At 39.3% G+C, this 24,404-nt stretch overlaps 1 protein-coding gene across 3 annotated transcripts in view; it reads right to left on the bottom strand.

Moving 5' to 3' along the window:
• LOC122642496 (stomatal closure-related actin-binding protein 1-like) overlaps window positions 1-24,127 on the bottom strand; it is a 51,490-nt gene extending 27,363 nt beyond the window's left edge. The window contains exons 1-6 of one of the 3 annotated variants that reach the window (XM_043835992.1): window positions 23,960-24,127; window positions 22,824-23,132; window positions 22,469-22,597; window positions 12,610-12,702; window positions 2,081-2,221; window positions 905-973 (exon numbers count right to left, since the gene is read on the bottom strand). In XM_043835992.1, the coding sequence (XP_043691927.1) occupies window positions 905-973; window positions 2,081-2,221; window positions 12,610-12,702; window positions 22,469-22,597; window positions 22,824-23,105 (714 nt within the window). In that variant the 5' untranslated portion in view covers window positions 23,106-23,132; window positions 23,960-24,127. Of the gene's footprint in view, window positions 1-904; window positions 974-2,080; window positions 2,222-12,609; window positions 12,703-22,468; window positions 22,598-22,823; window positions 23,133-23,894 lie in introns of all 3 variants that reach the window. The other 2 variants (XM_043835990.1, XM_043835991.1) reach the window with 2 other exon arrangements.
• Between the last annotated feature and the right edge of the window lie 277 nt (window positions 24,128-24,404).

Genomic DNA, 24,404 nt, shown 5'->3' on the forward strand with positions numbered 1-24,404 from the left:
ATCTTCAATCTTTATCTCCCAGCTAGCTGGTCATGGGGCACATACAATCTGATCATTATCTCCCCCATTAACAGGCTGATCGATAGCTAATATCCCCAAAATAATCTGGTCAATATCCTTCCCACACCTGCTGGTCGATGGTCCTCAACATCTGGAAATTATTTCACATGAGCTGGCTTGGGATCTTCTGGAAGTCTTCAACAAATAAGGTTGGTTAATAGCTACCTCCTAACCCCCCTCCCCCGACGAGATCTGTTATAATCCCCCTACAAATCAGCAATCTCAATCTCTTCTTTGGACAAAATCGATGGCAGAATGTGACCCAAATTATGAGCAAGGAACCTGCTAGTTCGATGGCTCAGAATATGAGCCAGAATTGAACCCAATTTGATGCCCAATCGTAGGACCTGATCTGCATCAGTTGGTCTGATGAAAAAATGGCCATCTTTTGATAGCGAAGACCTAGAATTGTATCCTACCTCACATGCAGGGAGGGGATTGGGTTCGGGGGTTATTCGGTGGTGATTATCCATATAAATAAGAGCAAGGGGATGTTTAACAATAGAATTGTTCACAATGCAGGAACATGTTAGGGTTGCACATGCATATATTACTACCAAAGAAAAATATGGGAAAAAAAAAAGAAGAAGAAAAAATACTTTTCTTCTACAGAACCAGACATGCCTTTATAATATTACTCACTATCTTTACCACCAATTACTGCTACATGTTCCATTTATAAAGAAATCTTAGCCTAAGACCTCCTGGGAAAAAATAGCAGCTGATAATTCCAAGAAGATGAAAAAATAGAACACAAAATATGGTAGATTCAAAAGTCCAAAATTACACCTTCAGAGAAAATTCCTACGCTTTATATTAGGATAGGTACACAATTCTAACACACCTTGCTTGGTTGATGGAGCATTTTAATTCTTCTAGCCTCTTGAACCTCCTTCATCAGTTCTTCTATTTCCTAGCAATTTCAAAAAGAAGAAAATAATAAGCACACACATCAAAGAGTAAGATGGCAAGTGGACTAACAGTAATATTGACAAAATGAAAATACATGCGGCTTCTAGCAAACAAGATAGTGCAAGAACCTTTTGGGGAGAAAACATATCTGCTGTTAAGAGTTACGAATTCAGAGAAATTTGCACATGTTAAGGTTTTAGTGTTAGGATTTACATGCTATGGTTTAATCTTTGCATGCAAAGGTCCAAGAGAAAAAAAAAAAAGAAAAATTTAGTTGAGTGTGCTTAATTTTCGATGAGTTTGGACCTGCTGGCTGCCAATTGCAATCTGTCGATTGCGAAGGAAGAAGAAGACGAACAGAAATAAAAGAATCTATTGAACTACCAAATGGATTTCTTATTGATGAATCAATTGATGCAACCAAACAGTTTCAATTTTCTTGACCAAAAAACTATTTGTTGACTTATTTTAAGAAATCAATCTGAAATTGACATAGTTGTCAAGGCGTCACCTTGGTTGTTGGTGTTGCCTTGCGTCCAGGCCCCCTCCAATACCTTGGATCGCCTAGACGCCATGACAATTATGGAAATTGAAATTGAATCCAACCAAAGAGAGCCTTAGTCACTCATCATGAATGTAGTTCTACATTGACATATAAGCCCTATGAGTATGACTAAATGTACAATTAATTCCACAAATTAGTAAATGTTTCACACTAGAAGACAATTTGAATAACCTGATACAGCAGAACAGACTGCAAAGTAGACAATACAATTGGCAATGCAGAAAGCAACCGCAAATCCCAAAAGATGAAAAAGAAGTATGAACAGACTGAACAATAACTCTGCATATTTAAAGGAAATTGGAACCAAAAAGACCATATATCCAAATTTAAGAACAATACCCAAAAAAAATTAAGAAAAATAAGCAACATTGCATCACTAATTAAAATGTATATATGGTATTCACCCAAAAAAGAAAACATGTATATATGGTACCATGCAAAGAATTATAAAATTTAACTTCAAAAAAAAAGATAAATTTCTAGCCATAACAAAAAAAAACACAGATTGCATGGTAGAGAAAAGATCAAACAACTCATAACAACCTGCTTCCCAGAAGTTTGAGAAATCTGTTCTTGTTCCTGGAACGTCTCTTCAACTCTCTGCACTGCTGCTCTAGCCTTTTCAATTTCAGCTAGAGCAAATGCTCTTTCCTCATCAACCAGTTTCTTAGCATCCTCAGAAGCCTAAAAAAGAAGATAAAATTTTATAAAAGGAAAGAGAAAGAACAAATGAAACGCCTAGTGACAGGGATACTATTCTTCACAAAGTAAACTTTCTATAAAGGACAAAATTAAAGCATATGCATAGTTTACAATCAACTATAATGTTCACCAAGGTTGGTGAACTTCGCAAAGTTTAAGAGTTGCCACACGGTAGGCAATGGTAGGTATGGGTCGGTTCATTTTATAGAGGACACCCCAACCATCATTGGTCAACTTTCAGCCCATACAAAGCTGTGATAGGGATCAGACCATTGTTCAAGGTTACTCGAATTTTCATAATTTTTCACAACTTTGGACCTATTTTTAATCGTTGTAGCATGCTGATTGTGGGTTGAAATTTGACCAATGAGGATTAGGAATCTTTCATAGCATGTGACACGGGTACTAGTTTGTTAATCGTACACATTTCACCAACTATTATGAATGTTATCAGGACCCCTTGTATTGCAAAATTTTGGGTAAAATAAGGTGCTACAAGGGTCAGTAGGGAGAAAAAGAGCAGAAGAATTGATGTAGATAAATCAGAAAGTGGGCTTATTTTAGTGGAAATAAACCTTAGGTTGGGTTACATATATGTTGGGTTTTGACCCGATGGGTTCCTATTGTGATAGGCCACTCTAATGGGCCTAATGGGTAGGCGATAGGAGTACGGGATTTATGAGTTAATTAAATTGGGGTTTTTTCTAAAAGTCTATTGTTAAATTATGTACACCAGAATACTATGGGGGTATTCTGGTCTTTGGGTGTTTTATTTATTATTTATTTATGTATTTATGAGCAAGGGTAGAAATGTAATTAGGGCTGTGACACTGTTTACGTGAACAATGTCGTTAACAGTGTCGTGAATAGTGTTTTTCCCATTGTAATCTCTTTTATTATTATAAATAGAGAACTTAACTGATCTCATTGATCATTTTCAAGCATTATTCCACAAACTTGTTTTGTTAACATGGTATCAGTGCCAAAATTTCTCTGATCTAAGTTTTCAAAACCCACCCCCTTCCTATCTTTTTTTCTTTCCTCCCCTTCTCTCGATTTCTTTTCTCTCCTGTTTTTCCTTTGCTTCTCCTCCTTTCCTAAGGGCAGCACTACAGAGTTGATCATATGATCTAGTTGCTGCCCTATTCCCACCTCTGTTTTTCCCCTTTATGAGATAATTTATTTGGTTCAATTGCTGCTGGTTCCTATCTGCGATTTTTGAAATTTCTAGAATTTTAAAGCCCTAGCCACTACCATTGATCAAGGCTGGTTTTTTGCATATTGGACACTCATCTGCGATCTGGACCAGCTGCCCTCAAGCCTCTTTTGGTTGTTGAAGACCCCTCCTCCCAATCGATTCCTCTTTTTCAGGGTTTTCTAAAACCTTGATCATTATCGATTTTCGGGAATTGGGCTGTTTGTTGCTGTTTTTTTATTGGAGCTTCTTCTCTTCATCAAGGACATCCTCTACAGGCTCCTTGACAGATTCGATCAAGCTTCTTCATCAATTCTTTTTGGATCCCCATCACCACATCGATCTCCAATTTCGGGTTCTCTTCCAAAACCTTGACATTGTCGATCTCTGTGGAAGGGATCTCTGCTGCTGCTGATTTTTTGGGAGCTGTTTTGCCCATAGATGTCATGGCGTCCTGGCGCTGGAGAAGGTTACATGGCGACCTACGCCATGGCATCCCTCTTTGATTTCTTCTTCCTGTCTCTCTTTCCCTCTTCGATTTCTTCTTCGAATTCTTCTTCGATTTCTTCTTCCTGTCATCTTTCCCTCTTCGATTTCTTTCGATTTCTTCTTTCCCTCTTCGATTTCTGAATTTTCTTCTTAAAACTTGAGAAACAATAGAGAAAAAATAAACATGGCTTGAGTATACATCTATTAAAACATTAAAAATAGAGAAAATAAAAAATAAAACATGGTCGACATGCTCGCTATGGCAACGCCATGGCGGGCGACATGTCGATATATCGACGTGACACCCCTCCACCGACTTGGATCACCGTGACGCCGTGACAACTATGGTTTTGCCCTTCATATTGGCCCACTCGACCTTGATTTCAGCTCTTGGTTTGGTGTGATTGCTGGTTTTTCATTCTCCACAGCCTTGTTGCAACTATGGGTGACTCTGCTAATTCCACTGCAACTTCTAATCAACCTGGACATGAAAAATCAGATTATCATACTTTTCAGCCCAATCCCATCAAACTTGATGGCAGCAACTACCTATTGTGGTCTCGGTCAGCCTCTTTTGCTATTGTTGGCCATGGTCTCACTGGCCACATTGATGGTACTGTTCCCATGCCTGCTGCCCCAGGTGCTGCCCTGACTCGCTGGCTTGCCAACAATGGTGTTCTCATGTCTTATTTGATTGGTTCTATGACTTCGGACATTGCACATGGATTCCTCCTTTTTGATACAGCTTCTCAGGTTTGGTCAGCCTGTAAGGAAACGTACGGACAGCTTGGTAATGATGCACAGGTCTATGAACTCAGGAAGAAGGTTCTTTATACTACTCAGGGGGACTTAACAGTCTCTAAATATTATGCCACTCTGCGTAACCTTTGGCAACAGTTGGACCACTTCTTTGATTACCAACCTGATAATGCTATTAATCTGGCTGCCTATAAGAAACATGTGGATCAAATCAGGGTCTATGACTTCTTGGCTGGGTTGAATGTTGAGTATGACCCAATTCGTGTTCAAGTGTTGGGCCATTCCCCTTTTCCCACACTTGAGCAGTCTTATGCCTTGGTCTCCTCTGAAGAAAATCGCCGAGCTGCTATGTTGCACCCTGCTGTCCCTGACAGATCAGCCCTCCAGACTACTGCACCAGCTCCTTCTACACTAGTTGGCACTCTCTGTGTGGGTGGTACTACTATCGGCACCATTACTTGTGAGCATTGTCATAAGCCTTATCACACCAAGGACAAATGTTGGAAACTTCATGGGAAGCCCGCTGATTTTGAGGCTAAACGGGCTGCCAAGCGAAAACCAAAAACCAAGGCTAATCACTTTGAGTCTGTCACTGCAGCCCTTACTACTAACACTGGCCTATCTCAGGAGGATTTACAGGCATTCCTACGTGTGTTAAAGTCTTCCATTGCTGCTACCTCTACTACACCAGCTACTGCCACTTCGTCTACTCCCTCAGGTTCACACTTTACTCGGTCAGGTATTTTGTTTGGTGGTCATTGTGCCTCTGTAGCTTCCCATCCTTGGATCATTGATTCTTGAGCTACAGATCACATGACCAGGTCCTCTAGCCTCTTCCATCGTTATTCTCCTACCTCTGGGAAAGACAAAGTCGAGGTGGCTGATGGTTCCCTTTCCTCCATTTCTGGAAAAGGAATCATTAACTGCACTCCTTCCCTTCCTTTGTCCAATGTTTTACATATTCCAAATTTTACTACTAACCTTCTTTCTATTAGTAGTATAACTCGTGATCTTAACAGCAAAGTAACCTTTTTTCCTTCCCATTGTGTTTTTCAGGATCTGGACTTTGGGAAGACGATTGGATTGGGTAAAGTGCATGGTAGCCTGTACCTGCTTGACGATGGACGTCTCACTCCACCTCCATTACTACCACTACATCAAAATTCCTTAGTATCTTCTAAAATTTATCAGTGGCACTCTAGATTAGGTCACCCCCCCTTAGGCATCTTAGTATCTTTATTTCCTACTTTGGTCAAACATTGTGATAAGACCGATTTCTTTTGTGAGGCTTGTGTTCTGGCCAAACAGACACGTTTAACTTATTCTATTTCTAATAAAAGGAGTTCTTCACTTTTTCAATTAGTACATTCTGATGTTTGGGGCCCCAGTCGTAAGACTTCGGTTTTCGGTCACCGTTGGTTTGTCTCTTTTATTGATTGTCATTCTAGACAAACATGGGTTTATCTTTTACACACCAAAGGTCAAGTTTTTTCTTGTTTTCAGCATTTCCATAACATGGTCAAAACTCAGTTCAATGCTACTCTCAAAGTCTTGAGAAGCGATAATGGGACTGAATATACAGAGACTCAATTTCAGAAATACCTTGCTGATAATGGGATTGTTCATCAGACAAGTTGTGTTGATACCCCAGCCCAAAATGGTGTGGCTAAAAGGAAGAACCGACACTTCTTGGAAGTGGCCAGGGCGTTGATGTTTTCGCCCCATGTTCCCTCCCAATATTGGGGGGATGCTGTTCTTACTGCAACCTATCTTATTAATCGATTGCCTTCCCGTGTTCTTGACTCCTGTAGTCCAGCCGATATTTTACATGGGAATTCCACCTTTGTGGTTCCTCCCAAAGTTTTCGGTTGTGTGTGTTATGCCAGAGACACTAAACCTCATGGCAAATTTGATCCTCGTGGGTTAAGGTGTATTTTTTTGGGTTACTCTCCAACCCAAAAAGGTTATAAGTGTTACCACCCTCCTTCTCGTCGTACTATGGTCAGTATGGATGTGGTCTTTCATGAAAGTCTTGTCTATTATCAGTCTACACATCTTCAGGGGGAGAATTCTAGTTCCATTGAAGATGTGCTTGTGTTTCCTCCCCTTGAAATTCCTCCTTTGGCTGCTGCCCAGCCTCTTACCGCTGCTGCTCAGCCTCCTTTGGCTGTTGCCCAACCTCCTTTGGCTGTTGTCCCTTCATCTATAGGGACTCCTTTACAGGGGGAGTGTGTAGGAAATAATGGTGGTAATGATCACTGGCAGGGGGAGTTGACTCCAGCCCAGAGAACCATCAGTGAATTTCAGAAGAGAATTGACAACTCTAATATCATCACCTACAAGAGACACTCCGACAGAGGGCAGCATCAATCCACTGTGGCACCAATGCCTATCCAATTGCTGACCCAAGAGTCCAATCCTTCTCCTTGTGGTGAGACCTCTCCTTCCGATCTACCTATTGCTCATCGAAAAGGTATTAGGACTTACACTATGCATCCCATTTCTCGCTTTGTTTCTTATAGTTCTCTTTCTCCATCTTTTCGTGCATTTGTGTCCTCTCTTTCTTCTGTTTCTATTCCTAAAAACTGGCAAGAAGCATATACAGATGGAAAGTGGAAGGCAGCTATGTTGGAAGAAATGAGAGCTTTAGAAAAAAAACAACACTTGGGATCTCATAACCCTCCCTCCAGGAAAAAAACCAATGGGATGTAAGTGGGTATTTGTGGTCAAACAAAAGATTGTTGGGTCTATGGATCGGTATAAGGCACGTTTGGTTGCAAAGGGCTTTACCCAAACATATGGGATTGACTATCAGGAGACTTTTGCCCCTATTGCAAAATTGAATACAGTTCGGGTTTTACTATCGTGTGCAGTTAATCTTGGATGGGATCTCCAATAGTTGGATGTGAAGAATGCCTTCCTAAATGGGGAACTTTGTGAGGAGGTATACATGGATATTCCACCAGATTTTTCTTCTAACAATAATAAAGGCAAGGTGTGCAAATTGAAGCGAGCACTGTATGGGCTGAAGCAGTCACCTCGAGCATGGTTTGGTCAGTTCCACAAGAAAATGACATCTGTTGGCTACAAGCAAAGTAATGCTGATCATACTCTCTTTATAAAGAGGGCTGGTGAGAAGCTCACTGTTCTTATAGTGTATGTGGAAGACATTGTGGTTACAGGCAATGATGGGGATGAGATCAGCCGGTTGAAGAGGTTTCTTGGGCAAGAATTCGAGATTAAAGATCTAGGGCTGCTACGATACTTTCTTGGGATTGAGGTTGCCAGATCTTCTAAAGGCATCTTTCTCTCCTAAAGGAAGTATGTCCTAGACTTGTTGGCTAAAACTGGTCTGTTAGGATGTCACCCTTTAGATACTCCTATGGAGGGTACTGTTCGTCTCAAAGAAAAGGAGGGTGAACCTGTTGATCAAGGCCGGTACCAACGCCTAGTGAGAAAGCTGATTTATCTCTCACACACTCGTCCAAATATTGCTGTTGCTGTGAGTACTGTGAGGCAGTTCATGCATGATCCCTATTCTTCTCACATGGAGGCTATTCTTTGGATTCTCCACTACTTGAAGTCAACCCCTGGAAAAGGCATTCTTCTGTCTCCTAATGGTAACCTACGGGTAGAGGCGTATACCGATGCTGACTGGGCTGGTTCTGCAGATCAGAAGTCTATCTCTGGGTACTGTTCTTTTGTAGGAGGCAATTTGGTCACTTGGCATAGCAAGAAGCAGCATGTGGTGGCTCGTTCTAGTGTTGAAGCCGAGTATCGGGCTATGGCACAGGGTATTTGTGAGTTACTTTGGTTGAAAGGCTTGCTACAAGATCTTGGTATTCCTGTTCATCTTCCCATGATGTTGTACTGTGATAACAAAGCTGCAATCAGCATTGCACACAACCCGGTACAACATGATCGTACTAAACATGTTGAAGTGGACAGACAATTCATCAAGGAAAAGCTGGAAGAAGGGTTGATTTGTGTTCCCTTTGTGAAGTCTGCTGATTAAGGGATTATCTGGGAAATTGTCCCATCCCATTCTAGTCAAGTTGGGCATGATTGGTATATTTGCACCAACTTGAGGGGGAGTGTTAAATTATGTACACCAGGGTATTCTGGTCTTTGGGTGTTTTATTTATTATTTATTTATGTATTTATGAGCAAGGGTAGAAATGTACTTAGTGTTGTGACACTGTTCACATGAACAGTGTCGTGAATAGTATTTTTCCCATTGTAATCTCTTTTATTATTATAAATAGAGAGCTTGACTGATCTCATTGATCATTTTCAAGCATTATTCCACAAACCTATTTTGTTAACATCTATTTCTTTCCTTTTTTTATTGCAAAGTTTATCTTGGTTTGGGATTAATTTATTCTAAGCTGAGTTGCTCCTCTTTTCTTGTTGGCTAGATGATGTAATAGGTCAGTTTGGAGATTTTCCATAGGTTAGCTGATGAAAGCTCTCGTTTTTTATTAGATGAATGTGTAAGCTCTCTCTTTTCAATCACAGCATTTTTAGATAAGCTATAAATACATGTAAGAACCTTCAAGCCAACACATTGATATGAAGAAATACAGATGTTCAGTTTCGGAATTTGGCTCTGTTAATTCAAACCTACCTCTGTAGATTCCATGGCGTTACCTGGTGGATTTTGGTGAACTTGATGAATTCCCAATGAAAACTAAGGTGTTTCCCTCAAAGAAAATGTGGATTATGAGTTTATGACGCAGTATGAAGTATGGGGGCTAGATGTCGTTCTAGCACTCACGATCCTCGAATCCTCAAGGTAACGAAAACCCTAATTCCAAAGAGGAAGAAAAGCAAACAAAGCAATTTGATTCATAAACTTCAAGACGAACTTATTTCTTTCCAAATGACCTTAATATAAGGAGGACGGATTACAAAGGAAAAGGAAACCTAAACAAAGCAGGAAAGGAAATAACATAAGAAAATAAAATAGGAAACTAATATTCCTAAATCATGCACAAAACTTCAGAGGCTGCATACACCCCTTAAACGTGTGAATTTGGCTCTGAAATCTCCGTCCAATGAATGAATTGATTCAACGCCATGTAGAGCACTGGCGGCTGTTTCCGGAAAGGTATTCTGACTCCCGTAACTCCACCCTAGCAAAAAGTTATGATCCTCAGAAATTGAGCTGGCAAATTAATATTTTCGGCTTGATCGGGTGGACTTCTGCTGGTCCAGCCGATCCAGGAATTTTCCGAAAGTCTTCTCTACATCAATTCTCTTCACTAGTTTTTGGTGGATTCCTACCCCATTATCCTATCTGTTCATCTTCTCCCTTCTTATCATTCTATCAAGTTTCAGGACATACTCCTAACTTCTAACTCTGCGACTATATCGTTCAACTAGAATCGTCAGTTTCGGGTTTTCTTTTTTTTTTTTTATCTTGAGTTCTAGTTGCTGAATTATTTCCTCGATATATTCTGCCTATTCTAATTTTGATTGTGTTGTGAATCTCAGTTTTGAATATTCTGTTCTGAACTCCAAGTTCTAGTTGAAATTCTGGTTTTCCCAGTTCAAATTAACTTCTGCTTGATTTAATCAATCTTGCTTTGCTGAAACTGATTCAAGTTCACTGCTACTACCTTAAGTTAATCATTAACTAAGTTCTCATTTCAGTTCTCTGAAATTGCCATCGATTCTGTCAATTTTGAGATTCCCGAGTTGGAGTAGGTTTACCCTAAACAATTTAGACTACCCTTAGCTCTTTTAGCTCCTTCAATCTGAATCAAATCACCCCTCCAAATTGGAGCATTCAAACGCCTCCATTACACACGTCCATGCCACCTCAAACAACTTTCTCGCAATATATTATGTATTGGAGCTACTCCTAAATTGGCTCTCATTTATTCATTCCTTATTTTATCCTTTCTAGTTTTACCACTCATCCATCCCAACAAAAAGAATCTTGTGGGACCCATATGGGTACAATTCAGGTTATGCTTCAGGATTAGAAATGATCAGCGAGTATAATTCCATAGGGTGGCTGAATCAATTTTTCAGAAATTCTAATTCCATAGGTTCGCTGAATCCATTTTGATATTGTTTTTTTATATTGCTTATTTTGTACACCCATCATGGGCTCTTCTATTGATGGTTTGCAAATTGAGACTGAGAATAGAGCTTCGTTTTTCAAAAGAAATTATTTTGTCTCTTGCTGTTAGTTAACAGTGAGGTGTTGCTTCTAATGCAACAAACGTTGCAGTTTTTTTTTTATTTTCTATGTTAATTCACCATAGAAATTCAGTTTCTAATCTTCTAAATCCATTCTCCATAGGTGTCATATCACTAATTGCTAAAACTCCGCATGGGTATCTTGACATATGTGATAGAACTCATCTACTTCTAGTTGTTTTGATTGAAATCAATTTCTACTACTTTATATAGACACAGCAACTGGAAATCTACCAATTTCCAAGGAAGTTAAAAGGGGATTGAGGTCTCTGTTTTGCTCCCTGCCTGGGAACCCAACGAAAATCTAACTAGGCTTTTCATATAGGATTAGGCTCTTTAAAATAGTTGCTCTATACATATAAAACAACTACAAAAAGCTTCATGAATTTCGGATGCTTAGTGATTTCTGCAAAAATTAAAAAGTTGGTAATTTCTTTTAAACACTAATTTGGACAACAGTATGGTACAAGCACATCATAGACCTCTTACGGATTTACCAAACCACATGAGTCATACACTGTTGAATCCTTACTGCAAAGTTTGAATTTTTATTTCAATTGGATTATGACTTATAGATCCTGCTATTTGGACCATTACTCATCAAAACTAGGGTTTGTCCGGCTTAATTTTGCACATGATGCAAAATTCATGTGCAAAATTAAGGAAGCATCAGCATGCAATGATGTCCAGCCAGGAAAAGTATGTTTCTCATTTTATTAAGCCAAAATTTTCAGTGCTGTGCAAGTAAAGTCAATTGTTTTAGCAGTAAGGACCTCTTAGCGCTCTATCTCTCCTCAACTCCAAAAAATAAGAAAATCACAAGGAAATAAAGTGGAAGAACAATTCAGATGAGGCTGTAAAGGTGTCAATAGAAAGTGTATTCATGTTTCAGTGATAGATACGAACACCTTCACTGGGACAATAAGGGAAATACATTCAGATGGTTTTAACACTGGCAAAGAGATGGGAAAAAGCACTATTCTGATATGCCAATGATGTTAATGGATAATGAGTAGTAAAGAGGATTTACACAGTAACTATAAAAGAATACTATTTTAACTAGAATCTACAAATTATCAATCTCACAGATAATCATTAATCATGCATAATTTTGGAAATATCTACTTAAGGCCTGATTTGGTTTGATTTCTATTTCAATTTCATGGGGTGAATTCTATTTCTGAAATTGTTTGATTTGATTTTTGCACCTTATTTCAGTGAAATAGAAATTAAACGGAATAGAAATTCTGAAATAGCTGAGGAGTTGTTTCAATTTTGAAATTGATTTCACTCTTGCTCTGTAATGAGCACATGGTTAATTTGATGAGCAAAGCAGTAATTTCATGTTAAAAATAAAACACCACCCTTCTTCTCCAGATGGTCTCACCACCACCACTGCTGCACCCTTCCAGGCCCCGGCCCCACCCCCGCCACTGCCACACTACCCTCTCCCAAAGAAATATAGAGAATTTATTCTCAGAAATTGAACTACCAAATGGATTTCTTATTCTTGAAATATTTTAGATTGATGTAACCAAAACAATTTCAATTTGTTGACTATTTCATGAAATCAATCCGAAATTGAAATAGAAATCATACCAAATCTGGCCAAAAAGAGAACCAGTATGATCTTTCAATGAAATGCATAACAGGGAAAACTATTATGAAAAATATTTTTCCTGAAGCATCCCAGATTGGGGAGGAGCCATGAAATTACTTGTTTCAGAAAATTTGCTAGCTTTTTCACTTCAGACTTATCTTGAATTAATTCTCCTTCTCTTCGAGTCAACTGTACTGCTAAAGCTTCGACCTGTACATGTTTCAAATTTCATCACATACCAAAATTGAAAGATAAAAGAATACAATAGTGATATGTATTTACCCTAAATATAATCATGAGCTGAGAAGTAAAATCAATATAATCAGAGGAAACTGACCAAAGGAATATTTCAGTCCAAAAAAATATTATAGTGGTGTGTATTTTGAATGTTTTAAGAGCTAATAAGTACAACTAAATTTAAAAATGCTAGTGCTCACTTTGGAAGAAGTGAAGAGAGAATATTTGGACTGCTTTCAGTTAAGAGCACATATGACTTCAAATAGAGTTGAATGACAAAACCTGAACACAATTAACAATTAATTGGGATAACGCTTGGTTGCATTGACTTGATTGCCCACTGCACTGATAGTTGCAACAATGGATAAGTTATTCAAACCTCTAAATCTGGTCTGAGAATTTGACTTTTGATCTACAAAGGAATCTCAGAACAGGATTAATGTAGCCAACCCGACGAAATTCTGATAATGCTTAATTGATTTGAATGAAGTTGAATCCAGTTACAACAAAAGTTGGTTATGGCTGAGTTCTTTTCTCGACCTACTTGGATATCTTTAGCATTTAGTCCCCCATTTAGTAGCATCCCATCTTGTGCAATATCATAGAGTGTGAAAATCTGAATCTCATAATTATCATAGAGACATTACAAAATATTCTTTGCATGTTTTTTGGGGGAAATATACAAAAAAAAAATTAAAGTAATAAGTATTATTAAATGACTAACATCTATGCACATATTATGTATTGCAACCACGATCAACATTATTACACAAATATTGATAGTTAAACAAATTTTAACAAAATTGCAGCCATAAACAATCCACAACATAACCTTTTCTCTAGGACAATATTTTTAGTTTTTTACCAAATGGACCAGAGATTATAGTTAGAATCTAGAAATGGATTGATTCTAGTAAGAGAACAAGGATTTACAGCTAGGAGAAGAAGACTGAGAGAGAAGTAATTGTGAGGGAGAGACTTTTCCACTCACCCATTTTCTTCATTAACACATTCTTGAAATTACTCATGCCTCCCAAGGAAGGTAAAAGGAAAAAAGAGCAAACGACAAAATTACAACTTAACATGATTTATAACAAAATAGTGACAAAAGTACCCTTTACAACATAAACTCTAACACTCCCCCTCAAGCTGGAAAATAGTTGTCATGCATTCCCAGCTTTCATAAGACAGCTCTAAACAGGCTAGGGATGAGGCTCTTGGTAAAGATATCCGTCACTTGATCACCTGTCTTCACAAAGGAAGTACAAATGTAACCCGAATCTAACTTTTATTTGATAAAGTGCCTATCAATCTCAATATGCTTCGTTCGGTCATGTTGCACGGGATTGTGAGCAATAATTATAGCAGCCTTGTTGTCACAATAAAGCCACATAGGTCCCTCGGTAACAAATCCCAAATCTTGAAGCAACCGCCTCAGCTATATAAGTTCACATACTCCATGAGCCATGGCTCTAAATTCTGCCTCAACACTGGATCTGGCTACAACTGGTTGTTTTTTACTCCTCCATGTAAACGAATTACCACCCACAAAGGTACATTACCCAAATGTAGATCGTCTGTCAGAAACTGAGCCAGCCCAATCAACATCAGTGTAGCCTTCTATCCTCAAATGATTATGCCTGGCATATAGAAGACCTTTCCTGGGGAAGATTTCAAGTACCTGATGATGCGATAAACAACATCCAAGTGCCCACTCTTGGGAGCATGCATAAACTGGCTCACCACTCCAACTGCATAAGTGATGTATGGTCGAGTCAAGGAGAGATAGATCAGTTTCCCCATTAATCTATGGTACTTACCCGCATCCATAAGAGGAGAACCACACTCGTCGCCAAGCTTGTGATTTGGATCAATTGGGAAGCTTGCTAGTTTACACCCCAACATTCTTGTTTCTTTCAATAGATCCAAGACAAACTTTCTCTGGTAGATATTGATTCCTTTCTTTGATCTTGATATTTCCATACTCAAGAAGTACTTAAAAAAATCAAGATCTTTAATCTCAAACTGTTGGGCCAGGTAAGATTTCAATCTACTTATCTCGGCATTGTCATTCCCAGTTACTACAATGTCATCAACATAAACAATAAGGGTTGTGATCGTACCATTTCCTTGCCGGATAAACAAAGTATGGTCAGCCTGACTTTGGGAGTACCCATTCCTTAGAATGGCTTGTCTAAATCTCTCAAATCAGGCAGGCCTTAGGAGATTACTTGAGGCCATAAAGTGCCTTATTTAGGAGACGCACTTTCCCATCTGCTAAGAGAAACTTAAAACCAGGTGGAAGCTGCATATAAACCTCTTCTTCTAAGTTCACCGTGGAGAAAGGCATTCGCCACATCTAATTGGTACAATGGCCAGTCTCTATTGGCTTCCACTGATAGGAGAACTCTGATTGAGTTCTGCTTGGCCGTAGGAGCAAATGTCTCTTGGTAGTCAATGTCGTACACCTAACTGTACCCTTTGGCCAGCAATCGAGCCTTATATCTTTCCACAATATCATCTGATCGATACTTAATGGTATAGACTCACCTGCATCCAACTGGAACTCTACCCCTGGGAAGATCTACAAGTGTCCAAGTACCACTCTTCTTAAAAGCCATCATTTCCTCAGACATTGCCTCCTTCCACTTTGTGTCAAACATGGCCTTTGTGACACTTTTGGGAATGGAAGAAGCAAGAACAGTGGAAAAGGCAATACCTACAGGAGAAATAACATCGTAGGAAACAAACTTGGCTATGGGATTAGTACAAGCTCTTTTCCCCTTTCGAACAGCAATGGGGAGATCTGACTCAGAGGAAGGAGAGAAAGTGTTACCTGACTATGGAGGGTGAAGCAGGATGTGGATCCAAAGAGACAGGTCTTCTTTCCCTTTCCCTTGGAGCATTCACCTCTTTTGTACACAACCAACTCTTTTTCTTTGCTAGCTAACTCATTTTCATTGCAAGCATCAACACCTAAATGAGTATCAACATCAACGACATCCACTTCTTTGTATTTTCCAATGTCAAGTAAAAATGGGGAGGTGGAGGTAGGTAAAGAAGATAGAAAAGGAATGACATCAGCATCCTGTTCACTTCCATTGCTCTCCCCCTGAAGAGGATGCTGATGAAGAGAAAAGAAAGGAACAGACTCAAAGAAGATGACATCTTTGGAAAGAAGTAGTGATGCAAATTCATCATCGACATGGGCTTATTTCTTTAGAAATAAGTTTAGGGCTGGGTTATATGTATGTTGGGCCTTTGATCCCATGGGTTTCCTATATAATAGGCCACTTTTATGGGCCTAAAATATGGGTAATTAGGTTGCATACGGGGTTAGCTGTTTTAATTCCTTAGTTTTGATTTTTATGTAATTAGTGATCATGTGATCACTTAAGTGATCATGTGACTTGTTTAAGTGGTCATGTGATGTAAATTGGGCTGGATTAGGATTCTATAAGTCTAGCTAGGTTTTGAGTCTATTTCTTTTAGTATTTTAGTTTCTAGTCGGTTTAAGTTACCTAATAGGTTAAGGATTGGGTTAGGCCTTTCCTTTTTAGAGTAAAAGTCTATTTTTGAGTCTTTTATATAAGGTTGTAAGGGGCAAAGCCTTGAACACGAATTTGATTAATGAAAAGCTTTTTGTTTGCTGCCATAGCTGCTACCCGCTCTCGTTGAGTTTTGCTCTGTTGAGTGTGCATCCTTGTGGTTCTATCAAGGTGGAAAGGACCGTGGAATCCGGTTGACTCCTTACGCCGTGACGGCTGGGAGGATTTTCTTCTGAAGGTGGCTTCATCCTTCAACCATTCAAACCGCTGTTAGAGGATTCGAGAGTGAGTTTGAATTTATTATTTTCTGTTTATCCTTTCTTCCCTTCCCCAATCAATTTTCTCTTTCGTCCTATTTTCATAAACCCTAGAAGACTCTAAACTCGATTCAGATCTGCTCCTCCATTGGAATCGATCAGATTTGGACCATAACTTCCCTCATCACCATCTCCACTCGACCCTAGCTGCTGCCCATTCTGTCCAGCCAAACCCTAAGATCCCTCTTCTCCATTGAACCCTAAAAACCCTAATTTTCTGTCTGGGACACATTCAGCCATCGAAACCTTCCATATTGCAACCGAATCTTCCCCTAGCCCCTCTAACAGTCCACCTTAACCCCTGCCCCTAAATCCTACTTTAGACCATAATTTTAGTTGTTTACCTTATTTACGAAACCCGAAACCTAACCCTAATTTCTGCAGGAAATTAAAACTTGTTCAAATCCAGATATTTTTATACCATAATGACCCTCTAAACTGCAGATTATAACCCTATAAACCCCATTCCCAAATTCCCATCGTAAACCCTAATTTTGCCCTAAAACAGCCCCTAATCAGCCCTAAACAGAGGCTTACCCTAAGCTTGGTTCTACTTGGTTCCTAGTGGGATTAATTTCTATTCTAGGACTACATTAAGTAGCCTTCAAGAGGAAGGGTGGTAACATTTATACTCTTTAGTAGAAGCTGAATAGCCAAGGAAAATACAATTGAGTGCTTTAGGGTCAAGCTTTGTTCGAGCTGATTTATGGACATGAACATAACAGACACACCCAAACACTTTTGGAGGAAGGAACAAAAACAGAAGCTTGAGGTGAAAGGATTTCAGGGGGGGTTTGGAGCCAAGGAGTTAAGTTGACATCCGATTGATTAAGAAGGCAGTAGCAAAAAGAGCATCAGACCAACAAATCTTAGGAACAAGCATACCAAAGAGGAGATACCTAGTGACCAACAAATGACGATTTTTTCTCTCAGCCTACCCAATTTTGTTGAGGGGTTTCAACAAAAGCAACCTGATGAATGATTCCATTGTCAGTAAAAAGCTGTTGGAACCCCCCCCCCATACATGTACTCACCCCCTTATCAGAACGAACTACTTGAATGCAAATACTAAATTGATTATAGATCAACTGATAAAAAATTTTGAAAGCATCATAAACATCACTCTTTCGTTTCATAAAAAATGTCCAAGTGGACCGGGAATAGTCATCAACAAAAGAAACAAAGTAGCGATATCCAGACAAAGAAGTGGTGGGAGCAGGACCCTAAACATTAGAATGAACAATATTGAAACGAACAATGGATCTATAACCATGATAAGGATAAGACGATCGACAATGTTTAGCAAAAATACTTGGTTCACACTGAAAAAATTGAGAAGGAGAAAAAGAAGTAAACAAATGTGGAAATTGTTTTCTCATAACAGCAAAAGATGGATGGCCCAAACGTTGATGCCAAAGCATCACAGAATCCATAGTACTACGGGCACTTCAACCACAAACATAAGACTGGGCAGTAGGTAAAATAGGTGTCTGAGGCTCAAGGGTTTTGTGGGTGGTTTAATACATATCGATATGTATCTATAAGTAACGGCCGATACGTACCGATACCATTGATATATTCCATAAAAAAGCCATATTCACTCACAGACTCGATACAACTCCCATTCTAACAGAAAAATGAAGGAAAACTCTCGACCAAGAGACTAAAATCTGCATTTAATCTTAGACTAAAAAATGAATCAAGGAGTGCTACAACATCATCCAATATTCTTCATGGCTATAGACGATTACAACATGTAAGAAACATCATCTTTTATAACAATTTCAATTTAACGCACTTTTCTGGTTATACATTATTCTCCATTTTAGTATTTAAGCATGATATATGTTATATATTGCTTGTTTATATTGTTTTTTGTGTCCAAAAGTGTATATCCATGTGTATTTTTTATCATTTTCATACGTTTCTACACTGTTTGATATGTATCTCCGATACGATACGTCTCAAAATCGCCAGACCGATACGATACCCGATACCGATACCTCTAAACCTTGTCTGTAGGAGTGGTAGAAGAGTGGCCTAGTCGAGCCATCATCCTGCGTAGTGCTGCAATATCCTCTCTGGAAATGGAATCAGAATCAGTTTGTAGTCCAGGTGACTCAGTCTCAGCTGTCACAGTGTGGGCTCTAGCACCCCCTCTCCTACCACCACGGACACCAGTAGATCCACCATGCATACTAGGGGGTTGGCCATAAAGAGCCCAGCATCTTTCCTTAGTGTACCCCAGCTTTCCACAATGATCACATTTAAATTTTTCTCGGTGATCTCTATGAGTTGGCCCTTGGCCTCTCCCCCCACCTCGCCAATCTCGGTGAGAACTAGAAGTGAGAGCAGGTCTCTCCAGTAAGGGTGCAGTATCCATGGATCCTCTTCTAGTCACCTCATTTTGTAAGTAGCTACACACTTCATCTAAGGATGGAAGAAGTGATCGCCCTAAGATTTGCAGTCGGATTGGCTCATATTCTGGGTTAAGTCCACCAAGTAGCATAAGAACACGTTCCTTTTCAAGTGTCCTATACACTTTTGCCTCATCCTCAGGGTTGGTCAAATGGAGATCCCTATAGTGATCATATTCCTCCCAAAGACCAATGATAGTGTTATAATAGTCATAAATGTTTTGGTCACCCTGTTTCATAGTCATGACCTTTTAAAGGATTTGATAAACATTTGCTGAATCACCCACTCGATCAAAAGTCCTGGAGACGCTGTCCCAAATTCCTTTGCAGTTTCCTTTCTCATAAATCAAACACTGTCCCAAATTTCCTTTGCAGTCTCCTGTCTCATAAATCTCCTACCTATCTCAGGTTTCATGGAGAAAATCAACCAAATCATAATAGTGGAGCTCTTAGTCTCCCATTTCAGATATCCTGGAACAGTCATTGCAGGTGTTGTGATAGAATTAGTAATGTACCCCAGTTTTCCCCTACTTCATAAAGACAGCTTCACAGAGTGTGACCAATCAAAATAATTGGTATTGTCCAACTTCACAAGAGCAATTTGGGTATTGGGGTTATCAAAAGAGGTCATATTGGGGTGAATACCACCCAAACCACCAGCAAAAGCTTCCAAAGGTCCACTAACCTCAGATCCAAACCCAGACATGGTGGACATTGTATGCAAACACTCAACAAATAAATATAGTGCCTTGCACAAATGGGGAGTACTCTACCCAAATAAAGGAATCACACCAACAAGTAAACAGAGAGCAGTTTCTTGATAATAACCAAAGCAAATACTTCGTATGCACTTCAACTTCAGTCCACAACAACTAACGACATTCAAATAGTTGAAACCTTCAACGAATAGTGACCATTCCATTCAATACAGCCAATAAGACTCAAATAAGAAGGGGAAAACAGAATCTGGCAATACCTGTGGAGCAGCAAAGAGTAGAGCTATGCCCCTCAACCAGCTCCATTCATTAACCGAGTGTTTGGGGGTCTGAAAGGGAACCCCTGGGCGATCCAAATGCACTTGGTCTCATCTCAAATGGTAGAGAGATGAGAGAGAATCAAAACAAATGGTGACCGGCTGGCGGTAACTTGATAGACACCTTATAGGGCTTCAATCTTCTTCAATCCACTTCAGCAGCTCCTAAACTCCCTCCATTGTGTGTTGGTTTGAAAAATATAACTCCAATGAATATAATATGAGTAATATTTCACATAGTATAGCCTCTATTGGAACCCTCTACCTTTTCCATAGAGAGGTGAAGACAACAACCGAGCTTGGTCGACTCTCAAACCAGCATTGATACCAAGTTAAAATCTAGAAATGGATGGATTCTAGTAAGAGAACAAGGATTTACAGCTAGGAGAAGAAGAAGAACAAGAGGGATTGAGAGAGAATCGATTGTGAGGGAGAGACTTCTCCACTCACCTATTTCTTCATTAACACATTCTTGAAATTACACATGCCTCTCTAGGGAGGTAAAAGGAAAAAAGAACAAAAGACAAAATTATAACTTAACACGACTTATAACAAGACAGCGACAAAAGTAACCTTTACAACATAAACTCTAAGAATCATCCCCTCATAGATAAAGGCTTTTGAGTTCTGAAACAAGATAAACAGGTAATTAAATTGTAGGGTAAATTACTTGTACACCCCCTGTACTATGGTCTCATTGCTTGATACCCCCAAAATTTGAAACTGTTACTCGAAGCCCCCCTGCATTTTAAGATTTCTTACAACTAGCCCATGTCCGTTAGTCAATCACCGTTTAGTGATGAAGTCACGGGTTAGAAAAATCCTAAATGCCCAAACTACCCTTTAAGGGTAGTGAATTAACCCTTTTACCCTTTAGCCATAGTAGATTGGAAGATGCCTTCCCTTTCATCGTTGAACACACCTCCACTACATTTCCTTGGGCAGCCATGGCTGCCAGTAGCGGTTGCAAGGACCGCAACAAAGTTTTCGTCACAGCGACGGCAGGATCTCTCTCTCTCTCTCTCTTCTCCGTCAGCCTGCACATTTAAAAAAAAAAAAAAAAAAAAAAGGCAGCCAAAGGCCAGCATGATCGGGAGCCATGGCTTCTGTTTCAAGCACCATAGAAGGTGCCCTGAATGATGTCACCCCGCAAAGGTTGTGCAGCCATGACCGCAAGTGGCCGCAAAAAACCTGGTACTTATACCCGCAAGGGGTGTGTGTTCACAGCCGACTGCGTAACAGGGGCAGTTGGATCTCAGATTTCAGGTTTTTTTTTTTTTTTGGGGGGAACCTGAATCGACCATGATAAAGGGGTATATTAGGGTTTGAATTTTAAATCGATTAAGGGTTTTGGATAATTTTGATTTGAAATCAGTTCAAGAAAAGAGATTTTTTTTATTACTTTTTCTCTGTTTTCCGGCATTGGGAAACCCTGCTGGAATTGTGAGATATTGAGTGCAGACCAAATCTGGTCCTTCCTCTTCCATTATGGTTTGGGGAATCCATGGCGTTGGAGGTTGCAAGTTTGTCTCTAGAACCTCAAGAGATTTGAGACCCTACGGGAAGGGCCTGATCAAACCCACTTGAGGTCTCTCCCACTGGTTGCATTTTGTCAAGAGGTTGAAGACAACCTATTTCGTTCTTTTAGGTTAAAGGGTAAGTTGGTATTTTTTAACTTCACAAGTTTCAGTTGAATAAGTCATACGGGTAAAATGGACTTTTCCATTCCACCACTAACAGTAGACTAACACTGTCAGGTTTCATGGGGCTTCAAGTAATAGTTTCAAACTTTGGAGGTGTCAAGCAATCGGGCCATAATACAGGGGGTGTACAAGTAATTTACCCTAAATTGTATTTGCAATGGACTAAAACGAGAATGTCACATGTAGAAGTACTCCTACTGGCTACACTGAAGTGCCTCCTTTATATGTTTGAAGGAAATGTATCAAAGCATTGACCACTTGAGTGCCACAGAAGCCTTCCAATTTTGTAATATTTGGGAACTTAAAATAAAGCATAGTTGTCAAGGTGTCGCCTAGGCGGGCACCTTGGACGCCTTGATTTTGGACCCTCTACAACGCCTTGGGTCGCCTAGACGCCGTGACAACTATGGAATAAAGAAACATAAGTAGCATCAATAACATGTTTCCTGCATTGCAATATTCAATCCCATTGAAATAGAACAAGTTTACTTGGACCTTAAATCTTTCTTCAGTGGTACTTGTTTTTAATTACAAACTGCTTGAATTTGAAATAAAATAATTTATACTGTCAAAAAATAGAAGCATAAGTGCATAATCTCATTGTAAATAATCTTTCTAAAACTTAAAGAACAACATATCCCAATTTCATGCACTTCATTAGGAATACAGGATATACGAAGGAACCTACTATTATATAGGAACGAGAACAGATAAAATGTACCATAGAGATAGCTTCCTCGACATCATCTTTGTTCCGACCTGCCACACGCCCTCTCAAGGATTCCAAAGCATCTCTAAGCTTCTTCAGAAGGACATGTTTCTCCAATGAAGCTGCCTCTCTGTGTCTAGCCTGAAATTCCATGAAAGATCCCAAGTACAGATTTTGGGTCTAGAGCAAATTCCAAGAAAGACCTAAAAACTAAATTTGTACTTATTCTTCCCTACCGAAAAGGAAAAAATAAAATAAGGTAATATCACTTGTATCAGAAAGATCCCAACTGTTTGAATTTCAACCAATACTTCAAAAAACAACAAAAGAGCCCAGAAAGATGTATTCAAATTTGGCAGGCACAAACCTCATCAGATAATTTAGCAGCAGCAGCCAAACCCCTCTCAAATTTACTGGCAAGATCACGGACCGACATACGTTTTTGCTGCTCTATCAGCTGGGCAGTCTCCCTTGCAACAACGTCTTTCATGGATGGTATCTCCCGTCCCTCCTTTGGCTCTAAAATTCGATTGTTTGCACCAATTTTATAATTTGGAAACCGATTAGAAGGAAAGGTCACGTCGGCCGCGACCGACGGAACCGCATCCTTCTGCATTGTATCTCCAAAATCACGACTTATCCTCGTCATTGTTCCAATCTAATCCTCTGCTTGTCACTAAAAGCAACAACAAAGATGACAACTATAAATGCCACAACCCTAAATTAAATAGGATAAAAAAAGCTAACCCAACTTCATGGCAAGCTGCAACACATAACATAGAATCAAAGGTCAGTCAGCAGTTCTTTCAACCTTCATTAAATAAAACAACCAGTCATCAAAACTCCAAATTATACCTCTAAGACATTACCAGACTTTCAATTTAATCAGCATTCCTTGAATAGACAATGAGAACTCAAACTACAATCTATACAGCTAATCTAAAATTCTTAGCTAGAAAATTTACATGAGATGCAACAGAAGAATAAGAATTCCAACTGTTCTCCAGAAACAGGAATTATCAGTGCACAGTGTAGTGAATTTCCAACACCAGCTTATGACCTACATTCTTCTACAGTCAACCAATTACCCTGTTTCCCCAGAGAGCCGCACATCCAAAAAATCACAGTAAAATTCACCCACATACAAGAAGAAAAAAAAAGCCAAGGAGAACCCTCCAAATTCTCTGTCTTCTAACTGTCATGATACAAAACCCAACACAATAAAGACAGAACAACAGAGAAAAAGCAATCATCACAAGTATCTTCACAGTACAGAGAGAAATTTAACCAAAAATAGTCAGAGTTTCAAGGTCAGCTTCAGAAAAACTCACTAAAACCCTAACTCATAGATTCTAGACAGAGAGAGAGAGAAATAACCCAAAAACCACGAAAAGAGAAACATATGAAAACGTTAAACAAAGCAGAAAAAACCACTTACAGATCATGAAGCAAAACAATTATACAAAAAAGATTAATTTTTCGTGGCCTGATGACTCAAATTATCTTAGGTTAGAAAGAGAGCTCGATCATCTTCTGCAAAAGGCTTAGAAGACTCTGTTTTCGGATGAGAAGAAAAGGAGAGAAGAGAGAGCGAGAGGAGGGAGAGGGTTTTAAATAACAGAGAAAAGAGAAGCAGTGAATGATGTTTGCTTACTTTTTTAAAAGGCAAGTAAAAGAAAAGCCGCCCGAAGCCTTCTTCTCTCTCCACTTGAATATTCTACTTGTTATTAATAATTAATAAACTAAAAAAGGAGGAAAATTAGCTTTTTAGTTTAATATAAATACTCTTGGTGGGTCCCATTCGTCCTTTTGCTTTTGTTCATGGTTGGACCACTCTGTCCATCTCGCACTAATTAACAACCGTTCCTCCTCTGTTGGATCGGGTCGGATCTGATCCACCTCAAGTTTATCTTGACCGCATGATGACAAACACCTGGGGACCAAGTCA

The sequence above is a fragment of the Telopea speciosissima genome, chromosome 10 (assembly GCF_018873765.1).
Source record: "Telopea speciosissima isolate NSW1024214 ecotype Mountain lineage chromosome 10, Tspe_v1, whole genome shotgun sequence".
In the NCBI taxonomy this organism is placed as follows: domain Eukaryota; kingdom Viridiplantae; phylum Streptophyta; class Magnoliopsida; order Proteales; family Proteaceae; genus Telopea; species Telopea speciosissima.